The sequence below is a fragment of the Hypanus sabinus genome, chromosome 8, assembly GCF_030144855.1.
Source record: "Hypanus sabinus isolate sHypSab1 chromosome 8, sHypSab1.hap1, whole genome shotgun sequence".
In the NCBI taxonomy this organism is placed as follows: Eukaryota; Metazoa; Chordata; class Chondrichthyes; order Myliobatiformes; family Dasyatidae; genus Hypanus; species Hypanus sabinus.
The window spans coordinates 2,141,832-2,165,778 of NC_082713.1; the positions used below are offsets into that span (position 1 = coordinate 2,141,832).

The 23,947-nt window shown below is 40.8% G+C and overlaps 1 protein-coding gene and 1 non-coding gene across 4 annotated transcripts; both read right to left on the minus strand.

Annotated features, from left to right (window-relative positions):
* Positions 1-10,904: 10,904 nt before the first annotated feature.
* Positions 10,905-22,724, minus strand: rbmx (RNA binding motif protein X-linked). Of its 3 annotated transcripts, none has more exons than XR_009513474.1 (10): positions 22,604-22,724; positions 20,167-20,287; positions 19,560-19,666; positions 18,670-18,832; positions 16,476-16,604; positions 16,282-16,393; positions 15,220-15,348; positions 15,046-15,134; positions 12,661-12,754; positions 10,905-11,150 (listed from the first exon to the last, which is right to left on the minus strand). XR_009513474.1 is itself a non-coding variant. In XM_059976682.1 (9 exons), exons 2-9 carry the CDS (start codon positions 20,273-20,275, stop codon positions 14,159-14,161), a joined length of 1,146 nt encoding a protein of 381 aa, XP_059832665.1. In that variant the 5' UTR covers positions 20,276-20,287; positions 22,604-22,724; the 3' UTR covers positions 13,786-14,158. The 3 variants fall into 3 exon arrangements, 1 of the variants encoding a protein (XP_059832665.1); XR_009513473.1 differs by having other exon boundaries at positions 12,639-12,754; XM_059976682.1 differs by lacking the exons at positions 10,905-11,150; positions 12,661-12,754 and adding an exon at positions 13,786-14,466.
* On the minus strand, positions 15,744-15,815 carry LOC132398756 (small nucleolar RNA SNORD61). The gene has a single exon (XR_009513785.1). It is a non-coding gene; the product is annotated as a small nucleolar RNA SNORD61 (small nucleolar RNA).
* Positions 22,725-23,947: the final 1,223 nt, after the last annotated feature.

Here is a 23,947-nt window from a genome sequence, read left to right on the forward strand (position 1 = left end):
CTCATTTCTTTCAATAGATTTAGCAAATATATTACTTTCACTCTGTCATAAGAATTCCACTGGCCTACCACTTGTCCATGTTACCAAATGACCTACCGATTTCCTGAAACTGGCCAATTAGGGAAAGCATTCTCCCCCCCCCCCCCCCCACCATGTCCTTTTGCAAAGAGGCTACTGTGTGTGGTCTCACCAAGGCTTCACCAAAGGATAGCACATATACTCACCTATTCAAATTAGTTTACAGTAAAAGTGAACAAGGCATCTGCTTTAATCTCTTACTCCACCTGAATGTTCACTCTCCAAATGCAGAAATCACCCTCAGCATCTCTGCTCATGTCAAGATGGTGATGCAGCAACTTCTCCAGCTCCCAATAATTATGTTAGCTTTAAATTCTGACAGCACTTCAAAGTTTCTAGACAGGATTTCAATTAATCAAAGTTCCAGTAATACAAAATTACATTTAATCCAGCAGCAGCAGTCAGTGACAGTGGTCTATAGATTAGTGACTCAATGGACACCAGACCTGGCGACAGTAACCTGGCCTAGGAAGCTCAGCCAGGAAAAGTCAGTTGCATCTGGTGTAAGATCAAACAGAAATGCAACAAGAGCCAGGGTGCTGATGAGGCTGACAGCAAATCCAACCAGGCTGGCATTACCAGTTCTCTTCCAGGCCAATATACACTCACCAGAAAAAAGACTTGAATGAACGCACAAAGACAAGAAACTGCTTTGTTTACACCAAAACATGGTTAAACAATAGACGTGATTCAGTGTTTCAACTCAACAAGATGACTGCTCCAGACAAAAACTCCCTGCCGGGGAAATCCAAAGGAGATACACAAACTCATCTGTAGTTAGCAGTCACTGCTTTGGGGAACTGAGCATTTTTTAGTTACTGCCTTTAAATATTCAGAAGCCTCAAGTATCTACACGTTTTACTACCTCATTTTCTAAATTTAAAATATTGAAATATGATTTTGACCTTATCTACAAAACATTGTGTATCATGTCAAAACAAGAATTGAAAACCTGCAAACAATTTACTAAAAATCAAAATTGTGAGGCTGAAAAAGTATTCATCCTATTTGTAATTATGCTAACTTTTCTCAGGTACATTACCTTACCAACTTACCCAATTTGTTGATGCATAGGCTGCTAATACAAAGGCTGGGTGCTGGATTGTTACTGGTGTGGGGATGTTGGGAAGGAGTGTAGGTTCAGTAGTGAGGAGGATCTGGAAAGGAACAATGAAGATTGGGAGAGTACAGTTGGCAGGAGATTTAAATGAAGTTGAATCTGGATCTGTAAAACAGGAAATAAATAATATTGTAGTGCCTGTGATGGAGGGAGGGATTTTTTTGGGGAAAAAAAGCATTGTTAAAATTTGACCCTGTACAGCCCAATTAACCAAAACGTTGAAATCTGCTATAGGGGAAGATAGATTGTGCTTGTACTTTGAGGGGAGGGAATGTGTTAATCATTTGTAAGGATAGTAAAGCGCAAGAAGGTACTATGTTGCCTTTTCAAAATAGATGTATGGGGCTGTCTTGTGGAGATATCAACAGGGTAGGTTAAATCTCATTTAGAAATAATGAAAAGATAGCTAATTTGTATTGACTTATTTTGAGACGAAGCTCCCTGATAGCTAGTTTAGAGCATCTTAATGATAAAGTGACAAGCTAATATTCCATCTCCACTTAAATGGTTTAAATGCCAGAGTTGGGCAGGTTGCAGCAGAATGACGGGGAAAACTGAGTTGAAGTGTTGGGAACTATAGTGAAGGTACAAAGTTAAACCCACAGTAAATGTGGAGAACAGTGCAGCATATAGAGGATGTGAAGTGTTTAAGGTGACAGCTGCAGTTCAACAAGTACAGTTGGGTGCATCTTATGCAAATGTCATGCAAAAAGTTAAAAAATTTTACCAGAAACCAGACAATGAAGTCAGTTGATACATGTTGGCATCACTCGTCTTACTAGAAGAATCTTACTTGGGGATAAAATGAAGACTGTGATGTTTATAACATAAGTGGGGAATTGTACTGCTTAGACTGAGAAAATTGAAATCTACAGTAAAGTATCTTGGATGGGGTATTTCTATCCTAGTCCACTTATGAAGGTATACAATGAGAGTTAGAATATTGCAGTGGTATGTGAGAAGCCTGATTTCCAAGATTTTAAGTCTTTTGCTGATTTGTTAAATCATCCCGATGTTCTATTTATTCAGAAAACCTGGTTGTTACCACACAAGTTTTTATTTGCAAGATTATATTGTTAATAGGCATAATAGGTAATTTGGTAAAGGGGTGGTTTTGTCAGTTTCATAAGTGGGAGAGTATAGTGTTGTGAATGCAAATGAAATGCATGAGGCCATTGCAGAAATATTTGAATCAACACTCCATGGTGGCAACTTAAATTAAGTTGGACTGCCAACCAGCAAAAAAGGTTAGAATTATTTTTTGATGTAGATAATTGAAGGATGACCTGTTTTCAATGAATTCATGAGAATAAATAACCCCCTCTCTGTTAAGGCCCAACTGTATGGTAAATTTTCAACAGATCAAACCAAAATAAAGACAAAAGAGCATTTAAGACAAGTCTGGGAAAATAGAGTTGCACAGACCTGGGGCAAGTTAAGACACAAAAGGCACTGAACATACTGCAGAGCTCAGTGCAGTGCATAATAGAAAAGTGAAAAGATATGAAACCAGTCATACTGCTTTATGTCAAACCACCTCTAAACTTAGTTGCTGGAGAATAACACTTGCCAGAGAGGCTACAGTGATGCAGAAGCCAGTGGCTGCTGCTGGAGAGGTAGTTCATGGCTCCACAATCTCCAAAGCCTTGCACAACAAGGGTGCTCATTGAAGAAAGAAGCGGTGGCTAAAACTTTCTGGCTTATGTGTGGCTTAAACATAATATTGCACATCAGCAAGTAACACAGTCCTGCCTGTAATGTATTGTGGAGGTAGTAGCATCATGCTATGGGAATGCTCTTCAGCATCAGGAGCTGAACATCTGGTCAGGATTGATGGCAAGGCGCATGCTGCTAAATATGGAGATCCTGGATGGAAACCTGCTAACCTCTGCCAGAAAGCTTACACTGGGAAGAAAGTTGGTCTTTCAGCAAGAGAATGATCCAAAACACACTGCCAGAGCAACCAGGGAATGGCTTCAAATGAAGAAAATTGATATCCTTGAGCAGCCCGGTCAGAATCCTGACCTCAACCCAAACATCTCCAACAAGATGTCCACTGTTCCCGAACTAACCTAGCAGAACTTGTTTCAATTTTACATCATGTTGTGCAAAGCAAGTTAAAGACTATCCAAAAAGCTGTATAATAGCTGCAAGAGGTGGTCCAACTACAGTATTGTTGAAAAGTCTTGGGCACCCTAGATTTCTAATGTAAGTTGTTTTAGATTTTTTCTGCATTAGTATCTTTAGAAAAATTAGATTTCTAAGCACTCATTATCTGTACTGTACACTTCATAATTTTGTATATCACCTCTCAATCTTCGACATTCCAAGGAATAAGGTTTTAACATTGAACCTTTCCTTATAATGCAGGTCTAGACCCTACAACATCCTTGTAAAGTTTTTCTGCACTCCTTCAACCTTATTTACATCTTTCATGTATGTAGGTGGCCAAAACTGCAGACAATACCCCAAATATGGCCTCACCAACTTACACAATTTCAACACAATATCCCATCTTCTATACTTAATACATTGAATTATAAAGGCCAATGTGCTAAAAGTTTAGACCTTTATTCTCAGATCCCCATGTTCTACAGCACTCCTTTGAACTGTTCACTGTGCAAGACACCCTGGTTGGTCTGACCAAAGTGTAACACCTCACACTTGTCTGCATTAAATTCCATCTGCCTTTTTTCCCCAACTGGTCCAGATCCCACCACAGGACACGATAGTCTTCCTTGGTGTCCATTACAACTCCAATCCTGGTATCATCTGCAAATCTGCTGACCTAGTTAATCCCATCATCCAGATCATCGATACAGATAAACAACAGGCCCAGAACCAATCCCTGTGGCACTCCTCCACTAGTTGCAGGAAACCATCCACTACCACTCTCTGGCTTCTCTCATAAAGCCATGGTCTAATCCAATTTACTACCTCATCTTGAATGCAAAACGATCGAACCTTCTTGACCAACCTCCCATGAAGGATCTTGTCAAATGCCTTGCTGAAGTTCATGTTGACAACATCCACTTGGTAATTTCCTCAAAAAACTCAAATTTCAAATAAGGGTTAGACATGACATACCATGCACAAAGCCATGATGACTGTCCTTAATCAGTCCACATCTATCCAAATGCTCATAACCAGCTTGATTACTTTGTTGGTATATAGCCCAGTGCGCGATTTAACTAAGTTAACCAGGATCAACGACATAATGGGCTGAGTGAACTAATTAACTGAAACAGAAGCTGATGCAGAATTAATCAAACTAGGTAAAGGATAACTGAACTAAATGCCATGGGTGTAGCACATGATGGTATAATCTTCAAATCAATTCTTTCACCATGGCAAAAGTGAGCATATCAACAAGACAATCTTTCAGCCTGCATCAGCAAGGTATATCCCAAACAGAAATTTCATGGCAAACTGGAGTTTCAAGATGTGCTGTCCAAGCTCTGCTGAAGATGAACAAAGAAACAGGCAAGGGTGAGGACCAGAAAATGGTCAGCCACAGAAATGGAGTGCAGCAGAACTGATGTCCTTCTACCCATGCTGTCAGCTTTAACTCTCAGAAACCACTGGAACCCAAGTACACCCATCTACAATAGATGCAGTAGGCCATTTGGCCCTTTGAGCCAGCACCACCATTCAATGTGATCATGGCTGATCATCCACACTCAGTACCCCATTCCTGTTTTTGGCTCAAACAGGAGGCAGTTTGACCATAGAAGAGCTGCAGAGTGCTACATGAACCAGTGTCTGCAGCCAACTGTGAAGCAAGCACGACGGACGCTCCTACAGGTCCCCAGGGATGCATTTCTGCAAATGGAGTTGGGATCTTCAGTGCTTAGTACAAGCAGATTGTCATCCATCACACAATACCATCAGTCCCAACTTCATTCTGCAGCAGGACAAAGAGGAGGCCAGTCATAAATAACCATCTCCAATGAAACCAACAAAGGAATTCTTCAACAGATGACATGGCCTGTACAGAGCCCTGATCTCAACAGAGACAGTAAGAAAGGAAAAGATGAAATATGAGGGCAAACTAGCCAATATTATAAAGCAAAATACTGTTTTGGGAAGTTTTTTTTGAATTTTTTTGAACACTTTTGAATAAAAGGGAGGCAAGAATTGATATTTGACCACTGGAAAATAATGCTGGTGAGGTAGTAATGGAGGACAAAAGATGGCAAGTGAACTTAATGCAAACACAAGGAAACCTGCTGATGCTGGAAATTCAAGCACCACACACAAATTGTTGGTGGAATGCAGGTCAGGTGGCACTTATAAATGCTATAGACAACAGAGGAAGCCAGTTAGCCTAACCCCAGTGGTTGCGAAAATGTTGGAAGTCTATTATTGAGGAGGTTTCAGGGTAATGATAAAATAAGTCTGTCACCATGGTTTCTGTAAAGGGAAATCTTGCTTGACAACTTAGTTGGAATTCTTTGAAGTAACAAGAAGTAGGGTTGACCAAGGGAGATGCAGTGGATGTCAATTACTTTTTTCAGAAGGCATTTGATAAGGTGCCACATATGGGGATAGAGGAATGGCTGACATGGAGGCAGCAAAGAGGAATAAAAGGGGCTTTTCTGGTTGGCTGCCTGTGACTAGTGCTGTTCCTCAGGGGTCAGTATTAGGACTGCAACTTTTAACATTGTTTGTTAAAGATTTAGATAATGGAATTAATGGTTTTGTAACAAAGTTTGCAGATATGATAGGCTAAGGAGAAGATAGTGGTGAGGAAGCAATGTGATTGCAGCAGGAAGAATGGGCAAAGTGGCAGAAGGTATAATGTTGATAAATATATGATAAAGCACTTTGGTAAAAGGAACTATAGAACAGACTTACCTAAATGGGGAGAAAATTCAAACATCAGGGAAGCAAGGGGTTTTTGGAGTCTTTGTGCAAGACTCCCAGGTTAAATAGATGAATATAAAAGCAAGACATAAAAGCTGAAGCTGTACAAGATGCTCACAAGGCTGCACTTGGTGCCTTGACAAGAGTTTTGTGCCCCATATGTCAGAAAGGATGTGTTTACGTTGGAGAGTCCAGAGGAGGTTCACAAGGAAGATTTAAGGAAAGAAGGGTTAATGTGTGGAGTATATGACAGCTTTGGGCCTGCATGCACTGGCATTTAGAAGAATGCGGGGGGTGGGGAGAAGAAAGAGAATCTCATTGACACCTCCAAATGTTGAAAGGACCTGACAAGGTGGAGGTGGAGAGGGTATTTCCAATGGTGGGGGAATCCAGAACCAGAGGGCACAGCCTCAAAATTGAGGGGTGACCTTTTAGAACAAAAGTTAGGTTCTTTTTTAAACGAAGAGTGGTACATCTGTGGAACGCTCTGCCACAGACTGCAGTGGCTATATTTAAAGGTCAAGTTCAGATTCCTGATTGGTCGGGGGAATCGAGCGATATGGTCAGACAGGTGTATGGGGGGTTGAATGGGATCCAGGATCAGCCATGATGAAATGGTGAAGCAGACTCCACGGTGGGAATGGGCTAATTCTGCTCCCATGTCTTATGGGGGTTACCTGGAAAGACTGAAGCAAGATGGCCAAAGTTTGTAGATGAATGGTGGCAAGTCCTCCAAGATGCTTGGAACAAACTACCAGCTGATTTTCTTATAAAACTACATGTTTGTCCCCAAGAGAACTCATGTAATTTTGAAGGCAAAAGGTGGTCACACCAAATATTTATAGAAAATTTTTAGAAATTAAGTTTAATTATTTTGAAAGCATGTTCACTTTTACAGAATATTTTGATTTTTCATGCTTTACAATTTTCTGTTCTTTTGGTCATCTACTGTGGGGGGGGGGGGGGGAGAGGAGCATGTGATTCACAAATAAAAATTGTCAGATGAATTGATCAAAATCCCTGGCTTTAATACTTACGTGAATCAAGAGCTGGAGCCTAAAAAGGCACTGTAAATGCCAGCAACATTACCTGGCCAAGGAATTTACATCATTCCCCCCCGTGAGTTTTACCGAATCATCAGCTCTCTACAAAAGCAAGCAAGCATCTAGGCAGTCTCTTCATCATTGCAGAAGACTTCAATCATGTGAACCTTCAAGACATTTTACCCAAATTCTACCCTGTCACCAGGTGAACAAATGGACTGAACCACGTTTATACAAACAGATGTGGTAATTACAAAGCTATCCTACACCCTCATCTTGGCCTTTCTGATGACAGTTCCATAATGTTAATCACAAAACATTTTGCTGCTGAAAATGAAGAATGTAAATGACTATCACTGTATGACCTAATGAAACAATTTCTATGCTTCAGGACTGCTTTGAACTAGATGTTCAAGGAGGCACAAAAAGGAGACAAATCTTGAGGGATATACCTCATTTGACACCAGCTACATCAGTAAATGTGCAGATATTGTACCTCAAGAACAGCCCAACCAGAGGCTCTGGCTGAATGAGAGGTGCACTCCCTAACTAAAAGCCTGGAATGCTGCCTTCAATCCTTCAGAATAGCCAGAATAAACCTAATCTTTGGCATCAATACAGCAAAGACCACCTATACACAAAATCTTCAGGAACACCTGTTTAATAACAATCCCTGACATACATAACTAGGTATCAAGGATACTACTGACTATGCAAGGAAAAACAGCATCAACCAAACCAGTGACATCTCTTCCTCCCTGATGATCTAAACAACTTTTATGTAAGCTTCGAGGCATCCAACAATGCCAGCCAAAACATTAAGATGGCTGGGCAAGACAACATCCCAGGCCAAGTACTCATTGACATCTCAGCATTTCACATGTCCCACAGAACTGTATGCTGAGCCCACTGTCTGAATCGGCTCACACATTGACTGCATGACCAAACACAAAGTGATCACAATCTTCAAATTCACCAGTGCACAACAATGCTGAGACTCATCATCAATAAAATTGCCCATAGAGATGATGTGGAAGAGCACGAGGCCTAGTGATAGGCAAACAAAGGAGATGGCTATTGTCTTTGGGAGAAGTTGCACCTCTCATACCTCCTTTACATTAGTGGCACAGCAATGGGAGTGCACATCTCACAACCTCTCATGGTCCCAGAAAACATTATACACAATCAGGCAAGTTCACCAACATCACTTCTTTCTGTGGACGCTGAAAGAGCTGAGCTGGACAATGGTCATCCATATTAACATGATGCACAGTAGCGAGCACCCTCAACATGTGGAGGACAGGAAGGCTCTACAACAGGTCGTCAAAACTACCCAATGTATTATCAGCACCAGCCCACTGCTGTCAAGAACATAAAGGTGCAAGAAACATCATGAAGCTTCCTACCCACCTACTAACCCCACCATTCCACACCCCCAAGCACCACTTTCTCATTTTTTGTCAATCACCTTATGTACAATGTGACTAGCATAATTTTTATGTAGATAATTCAGGTACACAAGACATCTTATTTATTATCTTATCTTGTTTTCTGTGCTGCAACAGATCCAGAATAACTATTTTGTTCTGTTACACTTGTCTATGGGAAATGCCATTAAATAATCAATCTTGCATCTTGAAACTATCACATAAGGCTTTTTGCATGTCAGTTTCACATCCATACCATTTGGACTTTTGGAAAATAAGCCACTTTCCTTTAACACTGAGGCAAGTACAAATATCTATCCCGCCCAATAATCAATTTTTTTAAAAAAAAATTACAGCGCTTTACTCAACTTCAGAAACATTATCCTTCACAAATTTCCTGACTGGCTGCCTGTCACTAGTGGTTTTCCTCAAGGGTCAGTATTGGGACTGCTACTTTTCACATTGTCAATAATTTAGGTAATGGAATGGCTTTGTGGCAAAAGTTTGCCAATGATATGAAGATAGGTGGAGATGTAGGTTATGCTAAGGAGGAAATGCGTTTGCAAGACCTGATCACCTTGGAAAAGTGGGCAATAACTGGCAGATGGAATACAGTGTTGGGTAATGTACGATAATGCATTTTGTAAAAGGAGCAATAGTGTAGATTATCTAAATGGGGAGAAGGTTCAAACATCAGAGGTGCAGTGGAACTAGGAGTCCTCATGCAAGACCCCCAAAAAAGCTAATTCACAGGTTGAGTGGGGTAAATAAGGCAAATGCAATGTTGGCATTTATTTCAAGGGGGATGGAATAAAAAAGCAAAGAAACAACACTGAGGCTTTAGAAGACAGAAGTCAGGCCACACTTGAGTACTGTTGTTGGTTCTGGGCATCATATCTCAGAAAGAATGTGTTGTCATTGGAGAGTCCAGATGAGGTACATGAGGATTTAGAATACACAGGGATCTCATTGAAACCTACCAAATATTGAAAGGACTAGATGGGGGGTGGGGGGGGTTTCCTGATCTGTCAGGGCATCAAAGGATACTTCAAGAAGGCATCTGTACAGGGTTGAGTGGGTTCCTTGGTCAGCCATAATGGAATAACAGTGCATACTTAATGGGCTGAAAGGCCTAACTCTGCTCCAATGTCCTATGATCCAAATTAATTGCCAATTGTCAAACACTTGCCCTTTTGGATAACCAGGGATAAGCAAAAAATGTTAACTTTTCTGGATTAGTAACAGAACCTTGATTTAATAGCAGGTTACAATGTTATGAGTGATGAACAGACCTGACGGACAATGGGGTGAAGGGTTAACCATTCCCACCCCCCCCCCCCCCCGAGAACCATGAACTATTACTGTTGCAATGCTGACCATGAGAAAGATGAAAAACAGGCAAGAACATCTGACAGATGAGAGAGGGGGAAATTGCTGGTTAACTGTATTGTGACTCCTTTTGAATTATTTACTGTTTTGTTGCAAGGACAACAGTTTGCTCAATAACATTCCTCAGTGGTCTGATTTGATGGACACAGTCATTCAGAATTGATGGATAGCTGAGACCCCGTTAGTAGGGACAAAAAAAGACACGCCAGTGGACACTGAGTGTTGGAACCCACAAGAAAGGTGGGGGCTTCGAAGACCGAACCAGGAGGTCGGTCAGTAAGGCAATCAGTGTGAAAGCAGGGCTGGTGGGGGCTTGTGTGCGTGTCCACTCATGCCAAAGTGACGAGTTCACCACAGAAGAACGGTCTAGCAGAAGGACAGAGAGGTCATAACTGAATGACCACAACGACATGACGGATTAAGAAAGCAAAGGAAGGTTTGGCTGCAGTAGCTGTTACATCTCACTCGGTCTCTCTCCAACGATTACAACCACCATAACTACATCAGCACTCATGAACTGAACTTTATACTTTTCTATGGCAATTCATTTACCCCTAGACATCAATAGAGCTTGTTTATTACTGCTTATTATTATTCCTACACTTTTAGGTTTAATTACTGCTACCTTGTGTTATATGTAATTTGCATTATTAATATGGTTTTGCTTATTTTTATTAATAAACACCTTTAAATATAGTACCACCAGACTCCAACGGATACTTCTATCTCTGCTGGTCTGACACCCAGTTACGGGGTACGTAACAACAAAAATAATTAAAATCACAGGACCTAAAAGCAGAAATGGAAGTAGTGAAATTTTGTGTCATCAGCTCACCAGAAAGAACCCACCAGTCCAAATAACTTGCTAGCATCATCCACAACCCATTCATGAAAAACTATTCCTCTACTTTCCTTGTGTCCCACGTTTTTGGTATCCCAAGCTCTTTTGGTGGAAAAGACAAGTTAACAATGAGAAAGATGCAGAAACCCAAACTGCCTTTAATATCTACAGCACAACATAATAACACCTGAATGCACTTCAAAAACACGGTGGGGTACAGATCTAAGTCTCTTATTTTAGTTCTCGTTAAGTGCTATAGGGAAACAGCCTTCGAGCTCATCAAAAGGTCAAATGCAGTTCAAGCTCTCCACCATTCCACGCTTTATGCTGCTCCGCTACTATGCTTTTTCAATGGTCATTTCACTTAAATCCAGATTTCTCTTGATCTGAAAGAAAATGCAGTAGCCACTAATTACATTATCACTGTGGGAAAAAATTTGTACAGCAGAACGACTTTAATTTCTATACCAGGCACTCAATAAAGGGTAAAGTTACAAGGTACCAAGCTAAGGAAATCAAAGGTTAACAGGTGAACACAAACACGAGGAAATGTGCAGATGCTGGAAATTCAAGCCACACACACAAAATGCTGGTGGAACGCAGCAGGCCTAGGAAGAAGTACAGTTGATGTTTCAGGTCGAGATTCTTCATCAGGACTAACGGAAAAAGAGTAAGATTTGAAAGTTGGAGGGGGAAGGGGAGACTTGAAATGATAGAAGACAGGAGGGGGAGGATGAAGCTAAGAGTTGGGAAAGAAAGGGGGAGGGGAGCACCAGGGGAAGATGGAGAACAGGCAAGGAGTTATTGTGAGACGGAAAGAGTGAAAAAAAATATAGGGTTGGGGTAAGAAGGGGAAAGGGGGCACTAACGAAAGTTATGAGAAATTAATGTTCATGCTATCAGGTTGGAGGCTACCCAGCCAGAATATAAAGTGCTGTTCCTCCAACCCAAGTGTGGCTCCATCTTGACAGCAGAGACGGCCATGGATAGACATATCAGAAAGGGAATGGGACATGGAATTAAAATTTGGGGCCACTCCCAGTGTCCTCAGGCAGACAGAGCGTAGGTGTTCAGCGAAACGGTATCTCCAAGTGAGGCAATACTTCACCTGAGTCTGCTAGTGTGATACACTGTGTCTGGTGCTCCTGGTTTGGCCTTCTATATATTGGTGAGACCCAACGCAGACTGGAAGACCGTTTCACTGAACACCTACACTCCGTACATCCTCCCCACTGAATGCATAGGATTTCTCCGGGTGCTCAGGTTTCCTCCCACAGTCCAAAGATATATCAGGTACATTAATTGGCTGCTGCAAATTGTCCCATGATTAGGATCGGGTTAATCAGGATTGTGGAGTTGCTTGGGCAGCATGGCTTGAAGGGCTGGAGGAACTAATTTGCTGTGTGGTGTATTTGATTTATAATCCAAAATATGGAAGGACTAAATATTGTGGAAACTGGGTGAGCCAAGAAGGGTAAAAAAGTACAAGTCTAACTGCATTTTATAGAGATACTGAAAATCAGAGATAAGGAAAGGAAAAACTATTCCCATGAGAGATCCTGGAATTAAGAATTTGGCAAGTGGCCCAAATGCATCCGGAGATAGGGTCTACAATGTACTATCAGGGTCAGGTAAACTTCAAATAATTTACAGGGACCACTGGACTCAAGATGAACGGGCTCCTTCCACGCTACCACTATTAAATAGTTACAATCATCCAGTATTGGGATATGGTATCACGTGGCAGAACATGTCACGATGCCAACAGCAAGTAATTGCCATCAGGTGAATGTAGTCCTTCCATATTTTGGATTACAAATCAAATTCACCACACAGCAAATTAGTTGGCTAAAATACACAAAATAATCTCTTACCTGAATAAGGAAATTAGTGTACCTGGATAAACGATCTTCCATTTGATTCAGCTCAGGATATAATCACCCAACAGGTGGACAGTTCCTCATCAAAAACGATTTTCTATATCCTCATCCTGTAAGAAAATACATGCTAAAGCTTATACTGTTTTAAACCTAACTCAATATTTGTATTTTATCATTGTTACTAAAAAAATTGAGTTTTAAATCATTCAAAGCACAATTTACTTTTTCCTTTGGCCTTCCAGTCAGTCCACTGATGCTGCTGAGGGTTCAAAAGTTGTCCAAAGTGCTTCAGAAAAATTGCTTTGCAGGTTTGGTTTTGCGTTATGTATAGAATTCCATTTCATTTAAATCGAACAGAAGGATGACAATATTTGGTGGTTTCCTTATGTAACCAGGATTCACTTAGCAGGCAACTTATAATGGTTTGTTGATTACCTACGTAATTCCATTTTGTTTTAATTGAACATGGAGTTATAATTGGTGAGCGAAGTACTTCCTTATGCAACCATGGGTTTCACTTAGTAGGTTAACATAAAAAGGTTTGCGTTGCTTACCAGAGTTGCTCTTTTCACATTTAATTGGCTCTTTGATTCGGTTGAGTATGTCCTAGATTCAACTGCCTTTCCTAAGTCTCCAGCTTTTGAACAGTAACAGGCTTTGGCAGGATGACTTTGTAAATCTTGATGCCAAATTCTTAAAATTACAGCAAATTCCTTTTAAAGTGAGATACTACACTTGTAGAAAATGGAGTCATAAAAGTGCTTAAATGACATTTGGGAAATTTTAAGATTTGTATCCACTTTAAGCCAGAACTTAACAACAAATCACTTTTAAAGATACTCACTGGTGATGATTTGTAATTTTTTTAACCAGCTTGCTTCAGAGTCAGCTGTGGCTGGAGCTTTTGAGGTTGAATGTTGATCTGTAACTGGAGGAGACTGAAATACAACTGGCATATTTTGAAAATTGCAAGGTTTCATCGGGCAGTTATGAACGTTCATCGGCATTGCTTGTTGTTAGTTGAATTCAGTTGTCTGGGCACTTTTTCCTTCCCATTTTGAAAAAACAACTAAAATATTTTCTTTGCATTACCTCCCCCTCACCCCCACCCCACCAAAGGAGTTTGGTTAAACAACATAACATTGTTCACTGAAAACTTTTGATTTTTATTTCACAATAGCACTGGTGCAACAAAGCAAGATCTAGTTCTATATATCCATATGCAAGTATGGAAAAGCCACAGACAGTAGCACCAATATAACATTAACTTTTTTTTTCCAAGTTTAACCAGTTTCTGCACCGTTCCCACTAGAAAGTACAAACTGACTTTTTTTTTTAAAAAAAAACAAAAAATAACTAACAATAAACAGCAAACCGAATTAAATTCTCAAAATCTGCTTGCATGGAAAGCACTTGACAGTCCTTTCACCTCAAATTGTTTGTTGTGTTTCAGTAAGGAAAAACAGCATTAAGAGAGCAAGGGCTTTTTGGTCCAACTTATATTAAGTTCAGTTTTAGTATCTGCTTCGGCCACTGCCCCTGTCAGAGCGATTTCCTCCGCGCCCTGATCCACGATTTCCTCCGCGGCTTGAGCTGCTGTATGAATCGCGTGGAGGATAGCCTCTTTCCATTGGAACACCTGGGCCTCTATCTTGCCTACCAACACGATCATTGCGGCTACTCGAGTAAGTATCACTTCTGCTGTAGTTATCACGGCCTCCACCATATCCATCCCTTGAGCTGTTGCTGTAGTCATCGTAACGGCCACCTCCACTGTAAGATGGTGGCGGCCCTCGTGCAGGTGGAGCGCCTCGTGAGTTACCTGCAGGGTCAATGGTCAGGTCATATGGAAACGTTTGAAATATTCCTTACATTTTATAAGATTTACTCACTTACTGCAGCTTTGTTGAAATCTGCATTTTTAAAAACTTGTTTGCACTTGCAGCATTTGATAAGATGCAGCATTGAGATGTTCCCATCATTGGGGGACCATTTGAGCAAAGTAGTGAAGTTTTAAATGTAAGACTTAACTCATTTTGGTAGGTCTCACATTGTCATCCTTCCAGCAACAGTTGGGGAGGTTATGCAGAAATATTTCCAGCCTTTAGGTTTACGTATGCACATGTAACTCATTTTATTTCACTACAAGTTGAATATGCATTTTCTTAAATGACTAGGCCTTTTGTTTGACGGATATTGCTCAGCAGCAAGTTTGTGCTTTATTTTGAAGTTCATTTGTTTTGCTGTGGATTTTATCACTGTAAAAATAAACTGCTTGAAATTCAAGACATATGAATGACAAACAAACCCTCAAGTCCAAAAAAAATGTATGCCTTGTCCAAAATAGAATGAGAATGTCTGCATCAACATGAACACTGACACTAATCAATTGCCATCTTACCATAGCCATCATAAGAGTCTCTGTAGGAGCCACCACTTGGGCGATCATAATAGTCACGTGCCTCACGTCCACCATATCCATCGCGATCACTGGAAATGAAATTATTCATCATGAAGACAATCAGGATACTTGAATCAGATGTTTGACAACACAGGGCACAAAATGCAGTCATACCTATAGCCTCGCGATCCATAATCATCACGGCCACCTGAATGGGAATATTCACGGGAACTATATGAATCCCTTGGTGGTGGACCATAATCTCTTGCATCTCTAGAGCTCGGGTAATCTCTGTTAGAGTAACTGCAACGTACAAAATGAGAAGTTTGCTAACATGTGCAATACAAATCAGAATCTAGAATAAGGCACAGACAACTTTGTCAAAAGACAGTTGAAAACAGCACCAGTTACAAATAGCCACAAAATAATGGCTAAAAGTTCTAGCAAGCCATCACCACATGATAGGCTGAGAATTATGAGCGTCATTATAAACCACCACCTAACACTGGAGTGAAGTAAAAAAAAAATTGACAAGGAAAATAACGTCTACACACATTATTTGCAGATTTCAGTAAATCTAAACTTCAATAAATAAATCATCCCAACTGCTGAATTTGTGTGGCTGCACATAGTGATCATCCACTAAGATATGAAAACTTGAAAAGCCTGAGATGTATCTCATGAAAACAACTGATGAAAAGCTCAGAACTTCTTAGAGGAAATGCAGTCACATCATTTCTCAGAATCAATATTAGAGAAGTCATCATTGCTTGAGACTAGACAATGCATCTGTATCCACAAGAATCCTTTCAGATGCAGTTATTCTTTGCACAGCTATCACTCAATATTCTCAGTTTAAAAGCAAACCTAACTATCTTACTGTAACCATGCAAATATTTTCCATTCAGACTCAAAGGTATAATTGAACAATACTGACTGTGCATTTCATCCCCATTCTATGTCCGCCACCCTTTGAATCATCTAAATAGGAACATGGCTTCTATCTAATCTACACCCGTGAGATTAAATAGGTCTGCCACAACTTTTGTGTAAGTATGTATCTCTTGGAATCATGTAAGTAAATCACTAGTGCAATGTTGATATTTTACATCACAACCAAGAGCTGGAGATTGTGCCCCAACCAAGATCTTAAAGGCTCATGATTTCCTTTTGCCTCTTAATCCTCCACCTGGTAGCTTATTGCTAAATACTTCCCCGGATCAAATAAGATTATACTTGTCTCTGTAGTAGTAATCTTCTCTGGGAATATAATCATCTCTTCTGGATGGCATCATTTCTCTGCGGGATGGAGGTGAACCATAACTGTCTCTTTCACGTGAGGGAGGTCCTAGGAACAAAATACACAGTAACTCAAATATTCAACCTGAACAAAGCAGAATAATTTATATATTAATGAATATTGTTCTTGCCTCTTGATCCACTTCCTCGTCCTCCCATCCCTCCAGTTCGCAATGGTCCTGAAGGAGGAAGCCTTTTTGGTGGGGGTCCATTGGCACGGCCAGGGGGACCTCGTTTTAATGGTGGCCCTCTGGAGGTCACTAAAAACAAAACGAATCATTATGAACACATTTGATCATATACATTTTACCAACTAGGCTGGTGTGTTAAATTCAGAGTTATGCTGTGCTGTACTTTGTAGAGCATCTCTAACCACCTCAGAAAATGTATTAAAAACTATAATGTACACAAGACTAATTATTAAGGTGAAGGTGTAAGGTGAAACTGCACCTGAAGGCAAAAAATAACTTACTTCAAACATAATCTGCTGCCATATTTCTAAATCATACAACAGATGCAGAAAATGTGAAATACCATAAGCTGGAGTGACTGGATTAGGCCAGCATCAGTTATCTCCACCATGTCTAGTTTGTAATTCACAACTTCATCGCTTAAAATTAGTTTGGTTTAAAATTTTGTACAAACCCGGTCCCTGAAGGAAAAGCACAGACAGCAAGGTTCCAGGCATAACTACGAACTAAAAAGGTGCAAACCACCACAGTTCTGCTTAAGAGCACTTCTCAAGTTAGTACTTTAATCGTGAAGCAGAAAGCACCAACAAGCTGCATCTAAAGTAGTTTCATTCCTATTTTCACAACTCAGCTGTAACAAAATGCATCCATCCACAATGCAGGCTCAATATTATACAAAGATCACACATCATATGGCTGATTGTTGTAATCATAGTTATCTTATTGGAGACTATTATTAAACATTCCACAACAAGCATTTGTAAAGCTCCAGGGGAAACTATTAACAAGTAGCAGATGCTTGTCTTTTACTGCAATTCTAAGGGATCAGGCTCATGCACACGAATACAACCTGACATTTAGCGTGGATCAACATTGTTCAGGATTAAGAAACAGCGAAATCAAAAAGTCTAAACAAACCACTTGAATCCAAATTCTGAATAAATGTGAATAATTGAATAAATGTGAAGTTATCCACTTTGGAAGCAGGAACAAGAGGGCAGAGTATTGTCTGAACGGTGTAGAGTTAGGTAAGGGAGAAATGCAAAGAGACCTAGGAGTCCTAGTTCACCAGTCAATGAAGGTGAATGAGCAAGTGCAACAGGCAGTGAAGAGGCCAAATGGAATGTTGGCCTTTGTTATAAGGGGAATTGAGTACAAGAGCAAGGATGTCCTTTTGCATTTGTACAGGGCCCTGGTGAGACCACTCCTGGAATATTGTGTACAGTTTTGGTCTCCAGGTTTAAGGAAGGACATTCTGGCAATTGAGGAAGTGCAGCGTAGATTCACTAGGTTGATTCCTGAGATGGTAGGGCTGTCTTACGCAGAGAGATTGGAGAGATTGGGCTTGTACATGCTGGAATTGAGGAGATTGAGAGGGGATCTGATTGAAACATTTAAGATAATTAAAGGGTTTGATAGGATTGAGGCAGGAAATATGTTCCAGATGTTGGGAGAGTCCAGTACCAGAGGGCATGGATTGAGAATAAGAGGTCAGTTATTTAAAACAGAGTTGAGGAAGAGCTTCTTCTCCCAGAGAGTTGTGGAGGTGTGGAATGCACTGCCTCGGAAGACGGTGGAGACCAATTCTCTGGATGCTTTCAAGAAGGAGCTAGATAGATATCTGATGGATAGGAGAATCAAGGGATATGGGGACAAGGCAGGGACTGGGTATTGATAGTGAATGATCAGCTATGATCTCAGAATGGCGGTGCAGACTCGAGGGGCCAAATGGTCTACTTCTGCACCTATTGTCTATTGTAAGACAATGAATGTGAACTTGATATCTAGGCCCATTTGAAATTACTAAAATTCCTGCTCTGTTGTGTGCTCTTCCATTAAAGCTGACTGAATTTCAGAGTCATGAGAAAATCTGCAAATGCTGGAAATCCAAGCAACTCACACAAAACATTGGATGAACCAGTCAGCCTGATGAAGACTCTTGTTCTAAAATGTCAATTGGTTACTCTTTTCCACAGATGCTGTCTGGCATGTTGGGTTCATCCAGCCTCGCGTGTGTTGCCCGAATTTGAGACAGGTTCATTCCTGAAACCTGCTGGGTTGCAACTGTCCAGACAGATTGTAATAGACTTGCCAGCTTACTCTTGTATTTTTATCTTCTTTTCCAACCACCTACCTTTTTGAGGTGGACCTCTCATTCCTCCACTACCTCCTCTTCCACCTCGAATTCCCCTAGGAGGACCACGACTTCTTGGGGGTGGGGGTGGTCCACGTCGTCCACTATTTTCAAATGCTGGTTTAGTAGCCTGTTCTACCTTAATGGGTTTTCCATCCAAAGACTTTAAAAAAAATTGAGTGATAAAAATGTCAGTTGTGTACTCAGGAGTGAATTCAACTTAAAAGGCATGACTGGAGATACTAACAAATTACATTGAAGCCAAAGTAGATCCATTCTTTCTGCTTTTGAATTATGAAAGTCTTAAATGGGATCCAAGACTATTTGAAATTTTACATAACAAATAATTTTACTTTCAAAACCAGTGTTAGTAAACAGCACGCCTTCAAACAATGGAACTTTATTTTACTTGTCAAAAGACCTTCATAATCAATAGCTATACCTGACAAACAGCATTTGGAAATTCATTACAACATACTTTGAGAGCAGCCTTAGTTACAATTCATGGAAACTTCAGTGGGTCAAATTTTTATGTTTCTCAGCACCATAAGGTTCACAAATTTCACCCATTTTGGAAAATTTAGAATGTTAACACAGCATGTAGCTGTAGTGGTCAATGGCTTCTTCAATATTGACCTAAATCACAAGCACTCAGTGGATAAAGACATCAAATGAATGCCAATTAACATGTTTTACGTAAGTCTATTTACTGTGCCAGAGATAGGTCATGGGCTAACTAGAAAAATATTCTACACTCAGGAGTGCATGCACACACACATTTCAGACTTCCAATTCTTTACCAGTACCACTGATAGTTGAATTAAGATTTTCCCCCCAAAAAGACAACTATACACTGCACTGAACTATTGTTCTATGGTATAACACCTCACCTTTCCATTCATATCCCTGGCTGCATCCCTCGCATCTCCTGGACTTTCGAAAGTAATAAAAGCAAAACCCCTTGATTTGTTTGTTTCACGATCCTTCATTAGAAGAACTGAAAGGGAAATACAAGTTAGTAACCAGAGCATAACCAATATAAACTTCAACCATACCAATTAAGACAAATCAATTACCAACATGAGCAGCACTGAAGTCTATTGCAATGTCCAAACACGCTCATTACTGATACTGAGACTACTGTTCCTACCTGTATATTCCACTTACTTACAGGAAGACAAAGGAGCGAAACAGAGCAGGAGGTGATAGGTGAGCTAATGAGGGGTGAAGGCTGACAATCGGATTGAACGGGGTGTGGGTAAAGGCTGTGACAGATTCGGGGGGGGGGGGAGGAGGAGAGAAGATAAACAGGAATCTGCTAAGTGATGATCAAAACCTTAAGTAGGGAGAGGAAGAGCAGATGAAACAAAATGGTTGAATGGCAAATATCTGCTATACACACTTGCTCTAACTTGACACCAGCCTGGATACCATGCAAAACTTGCCAGAGAACCCTTAGCTTCTCTTGACCAAGTAATAGAAATGACCATAAGTTACCTTCAACTATTCTTCCATATTTGCCAAACACTGCTTCAAGTGCCTTCTCATTTGTTTCAGTGTTAAGGCCACCGACGAAGAGTTTTCCAGGACGGTCTGCTTCCACCATCTTGGTAACTGCCTAAAAATATCAAGGATCAGCTTTATTTGCCACATAAATCTACATTTATTAGGAATTTGTTGTAATGTGTTGATGTGACATGCAACAAAAAACAAAAGAGTTACACAAAAACAATTTAGAGGTTAAAGGATATGAAAATCAGCACAAGCACCAGTATGTATTTGCAATGTAAACAGCATTGTAAGAAGTGGTTTAAAGTACACTGCTATGACTCAGATAATAGAGGGGGTGGGCTAACTAGAGAATGGGGCAAGACTCATAGCACTTCCTAGCACCTTTTGGGAAAGGCATCTTGCATGCTGAATACTGTTCAAAAATGGTATGGCAAGAACTAGAAGTGCAAGGCTGGAGTGACTGTTACTGTGCTGTAGTGTTCTATGACACCATGACACTAAATTTCCCCACTTCAATGTACTGGACACATACAAGTCTTACAAGTGATGGCAGACTGCAGCCAGTATGACAAGCCAGAAGGGTTTTCATAAATTGTGAGATGAAGCTCTCTATGACAGCCCTGTAGAATCAATGTTTATATTTTACCGTTTTATTTTTGTATGAATACAATGACACATCAACTGAAAGCAGCAAAATGTAGTAATTCAACACTAACCAAACAAACCTAAATTCGATGAAAAGACCCCAGCACGTATCAAAATAAGCTATTTAGATATTAATTTCCTGCTATGTTAAAGAACAAGGGAATAATTTATCCCTTCAGAACTTTCAGTAATAATATGAGCCACCAAGAATGGGTTCCACTTTTAAATATGATCTAAAGTTATTAGACCACAAGAATTCATGAGATCTTTAATGAATAATGAAAATACTTTTGATAACATTGACTATTTTAAGTCAATGAAGGTTCTCAGTCATCCAGGTCATTGTAAATCAAGCAGAATTAAATCAAGACAACTGGACTTCACTGTATTATAAGTGAAGAAAACTCTTAGACAAGTGGCAAAACGTCTTCTAGACAGACCAAGTCCAGTTGCCTTGATTTACCACTGCTTGATACTATTTTAAAAAATTGTACAACTGTTAGTGGTCTAGCCACTAGGAATAAAAATGATATGCATAAAAGCTGTATTCGCTAAACACCCAATAAAGACTGATTACCAACACAAAAGACTCCACAAATTCTGTAAAAGTAGAGAGATGACTTTTCCAGTAGAGACCCTTCAACATGGTGGAAAGACCGTAAGACAGAGAATTAGGCCATTCAGCCGATTGAGATCGATTCCTATGCAATCGTGGCTGATTTAGTAGCCTTCTCGACCTCTTTCTCCTGCCTTCGCCCTGTAATCTTTGACACCCGTATTTATCAAGAATCTATAACTCGGCCTCCACAGCCGTCATGTGGCAATGAATTCAACAGATTCATCACCCTCTGGCTAAAGAAATTCCACATCTGTTCTAAATGAACGTCCCTCTAATTTGAGTCTGTGCCCTCTGGTCCTAGACGCACCGACTATAGCAACACACTATGTCTAGAGCAGTCTAGAATCGCTGGCTTTTGTTCACTCATGGCAAAGATATGAAAGGAATAAACTTTGTGTTATAAATCATTGCAAGATTGAATCGAAAGGCTGACTGGCCACTAGACACTAACGGATGTCGATAGCACTATTATGGGCACAAATTGATATAAGCTGCCTGAGCAACATGACAGGTGCACGCGTGATAGAGTGAAGTTGCTGCTTGGCACACACCGCTCCTGAAGATTCATTTTCTCTACTTCCCCTTCCCCCTCCGGCAAACAAAGCGGCAAAGAGATAGCCGGACAGTATTCCTATCCACCAACAGGAATCCCCATTCCCTCCCGAATAGCATTCCTCACATTACATTTACGTCGCGGGCCATATCAGGGAACCCGCCAACGGTCCGCCATACGCCAAGCACTTAGCGCAGGGTTCGCGAACATTCCAACACCGTTTTCGCCCCGCTCCTCCCCCCGCCCCCTCGGTTACAGACAGCGGCAGTTAAATGAAGGGGCGCGGACAGCGCCATCCACTCCCGCCACAAAATGGCGGCGCTCTCCTCCGCCGTTGGCGCCGCGTTCGGCGTGACCGTGCCCACCAGAGACCGGCAATGAGCGGCCGTTGTGAAACCACTCAGATACAGCAAAGCAGAAGAATGCAAGGTGACCCAGCAGCGGCCCCACACTCAGTTACCAGTCCCCTCACACTCAAGCCCTACCCTCACAACATGGCGGACAGCCCCTCCCCCACACACACCACTCGCAATTATGGCCTACCATCAAAATACTCCACCGTGTCTGCAATCACGCTTCCTCTCACCCCATCGGAAGCAACTCACCTTTAATGACAATTTTGTCACTTCAAAGCAATCTGAGAAGCGCACGAAACCTACTCCTCCTACGACACAAAAGCAAATGGGCGCCGGTGAGCAGAACCGCTTTTATAGTCGCGCTGCGCCACCAGAGTGAGGCTGAAAGCCCCGGATGTCAGGGGCGTGGCCACTTTACCCGTCCACTAGTTTAGCACAGTGGTTGGCCAACTCCACAGCAATCAGACTGTGGTCCCGCCCTTCTATTGTCCTTTGACTGTACATAGTACAGGCAGCATGCGCACGTTAATGACTGGATGGTAGTGATCTGCAAGATACAGCAGACTACACGTGTTAGAATCAGGAAATAATTAACTTGTTCAGATAGAATCCGAAACTTTGAATATCCCCGTGCATTGCTGATGCTGTTTGACTCTCCAACAATTAATTTTTAATATGCAAACGAGTGGGAAACTATTCAACACTCCACAACAAATCCAAGGTCAGACCAACCTTTGTAGAAGAATCATGGTAAAGAGACAATAATTTTATTTGAACAAATTTAGAGATTGAGCCTTTCATTGTCATTCATATTATTAGATTAGAAAGTTTTTGACAACAGAACATTTGGCGCAACAAAGCTTGCCTAATTCCTAGTGACATAGTGCGTTGAAATAACATGAGCTTAGATTTTAAAGTCTCTCGGGTACTACACGCAACTACATAACGAAGTAGTTTGTCCACAACTGGCTATTAAAAGAAATGCTTCCTGATGTTAGACTGAAATCTCCCTTTAACCATCTCCACCTATGGCTCCACATCCTTGTTGATGGATTAATTTTGAAGTAGCAGCAGGCATCCACCTTACTTATACCCTTATTGATTTTGAACACTTCCATCATGTTTCCTACCTAGGCTAAGAAGGTTTAATTCTTTCAGTCTTTCTTCATAGCTCATACCCTGCAGACCTAGAATGAGTTTCGTCATTCTTCTCTCAATTCTCTCCAGTGCCTTCACATCCCTCACAAAATATTGAGACCAACATTGCACACAGAACTCAATGTGTGGCTTCACAATTACATTATACAGCTTAAGGAAAACATCTCTAGACTTGAACCTCACTGAGTGAATTATATAGCCTAACATTCTATTTGCCTTCCTAATCACTTATGGGCATTGTCTAGATGTTGATAGTGATGAGTCTATCCGGATGCCCAAATGCTTCTCAGAAAGTGCACTTTCTAAATCAAGAACCCCCTCCTCCCATTGTACATTGTGAATCACAAGCATTTTGAAAGAATGCTTATTGCTTCTTAGGCAGTTTCATTTGTCGGTACTAATGCAAAGGTGGGAACCATTGCCTTTTCCAACAAA

Excerpts from the sequence above, each read along its gene's own strand:
- rbmx (XM_059976682.1), bottom strand. The coding sequence starts at position 20,275 with ATGGTGGAAGCAGACCGTCCTGGAAAACTCTTCGTCGGTGGCCTTAAC. Across the intron at positions 19,667-20,166 it reads ATATGGAAGAATAGTTGAAG|TTCTTCTAATGAAGGATCGT; the intron begins GTAACTTATGGT and ends TTTCCCTTTCAG. Across the intron at positions 16,605-18,669 it reads GAGAGGTCCACCTCAAAAAG|TGACCTCCAGAGGGCCACCA; the intron begins GTAGGTGGTTGG and ends TTTTGTTTTTAG.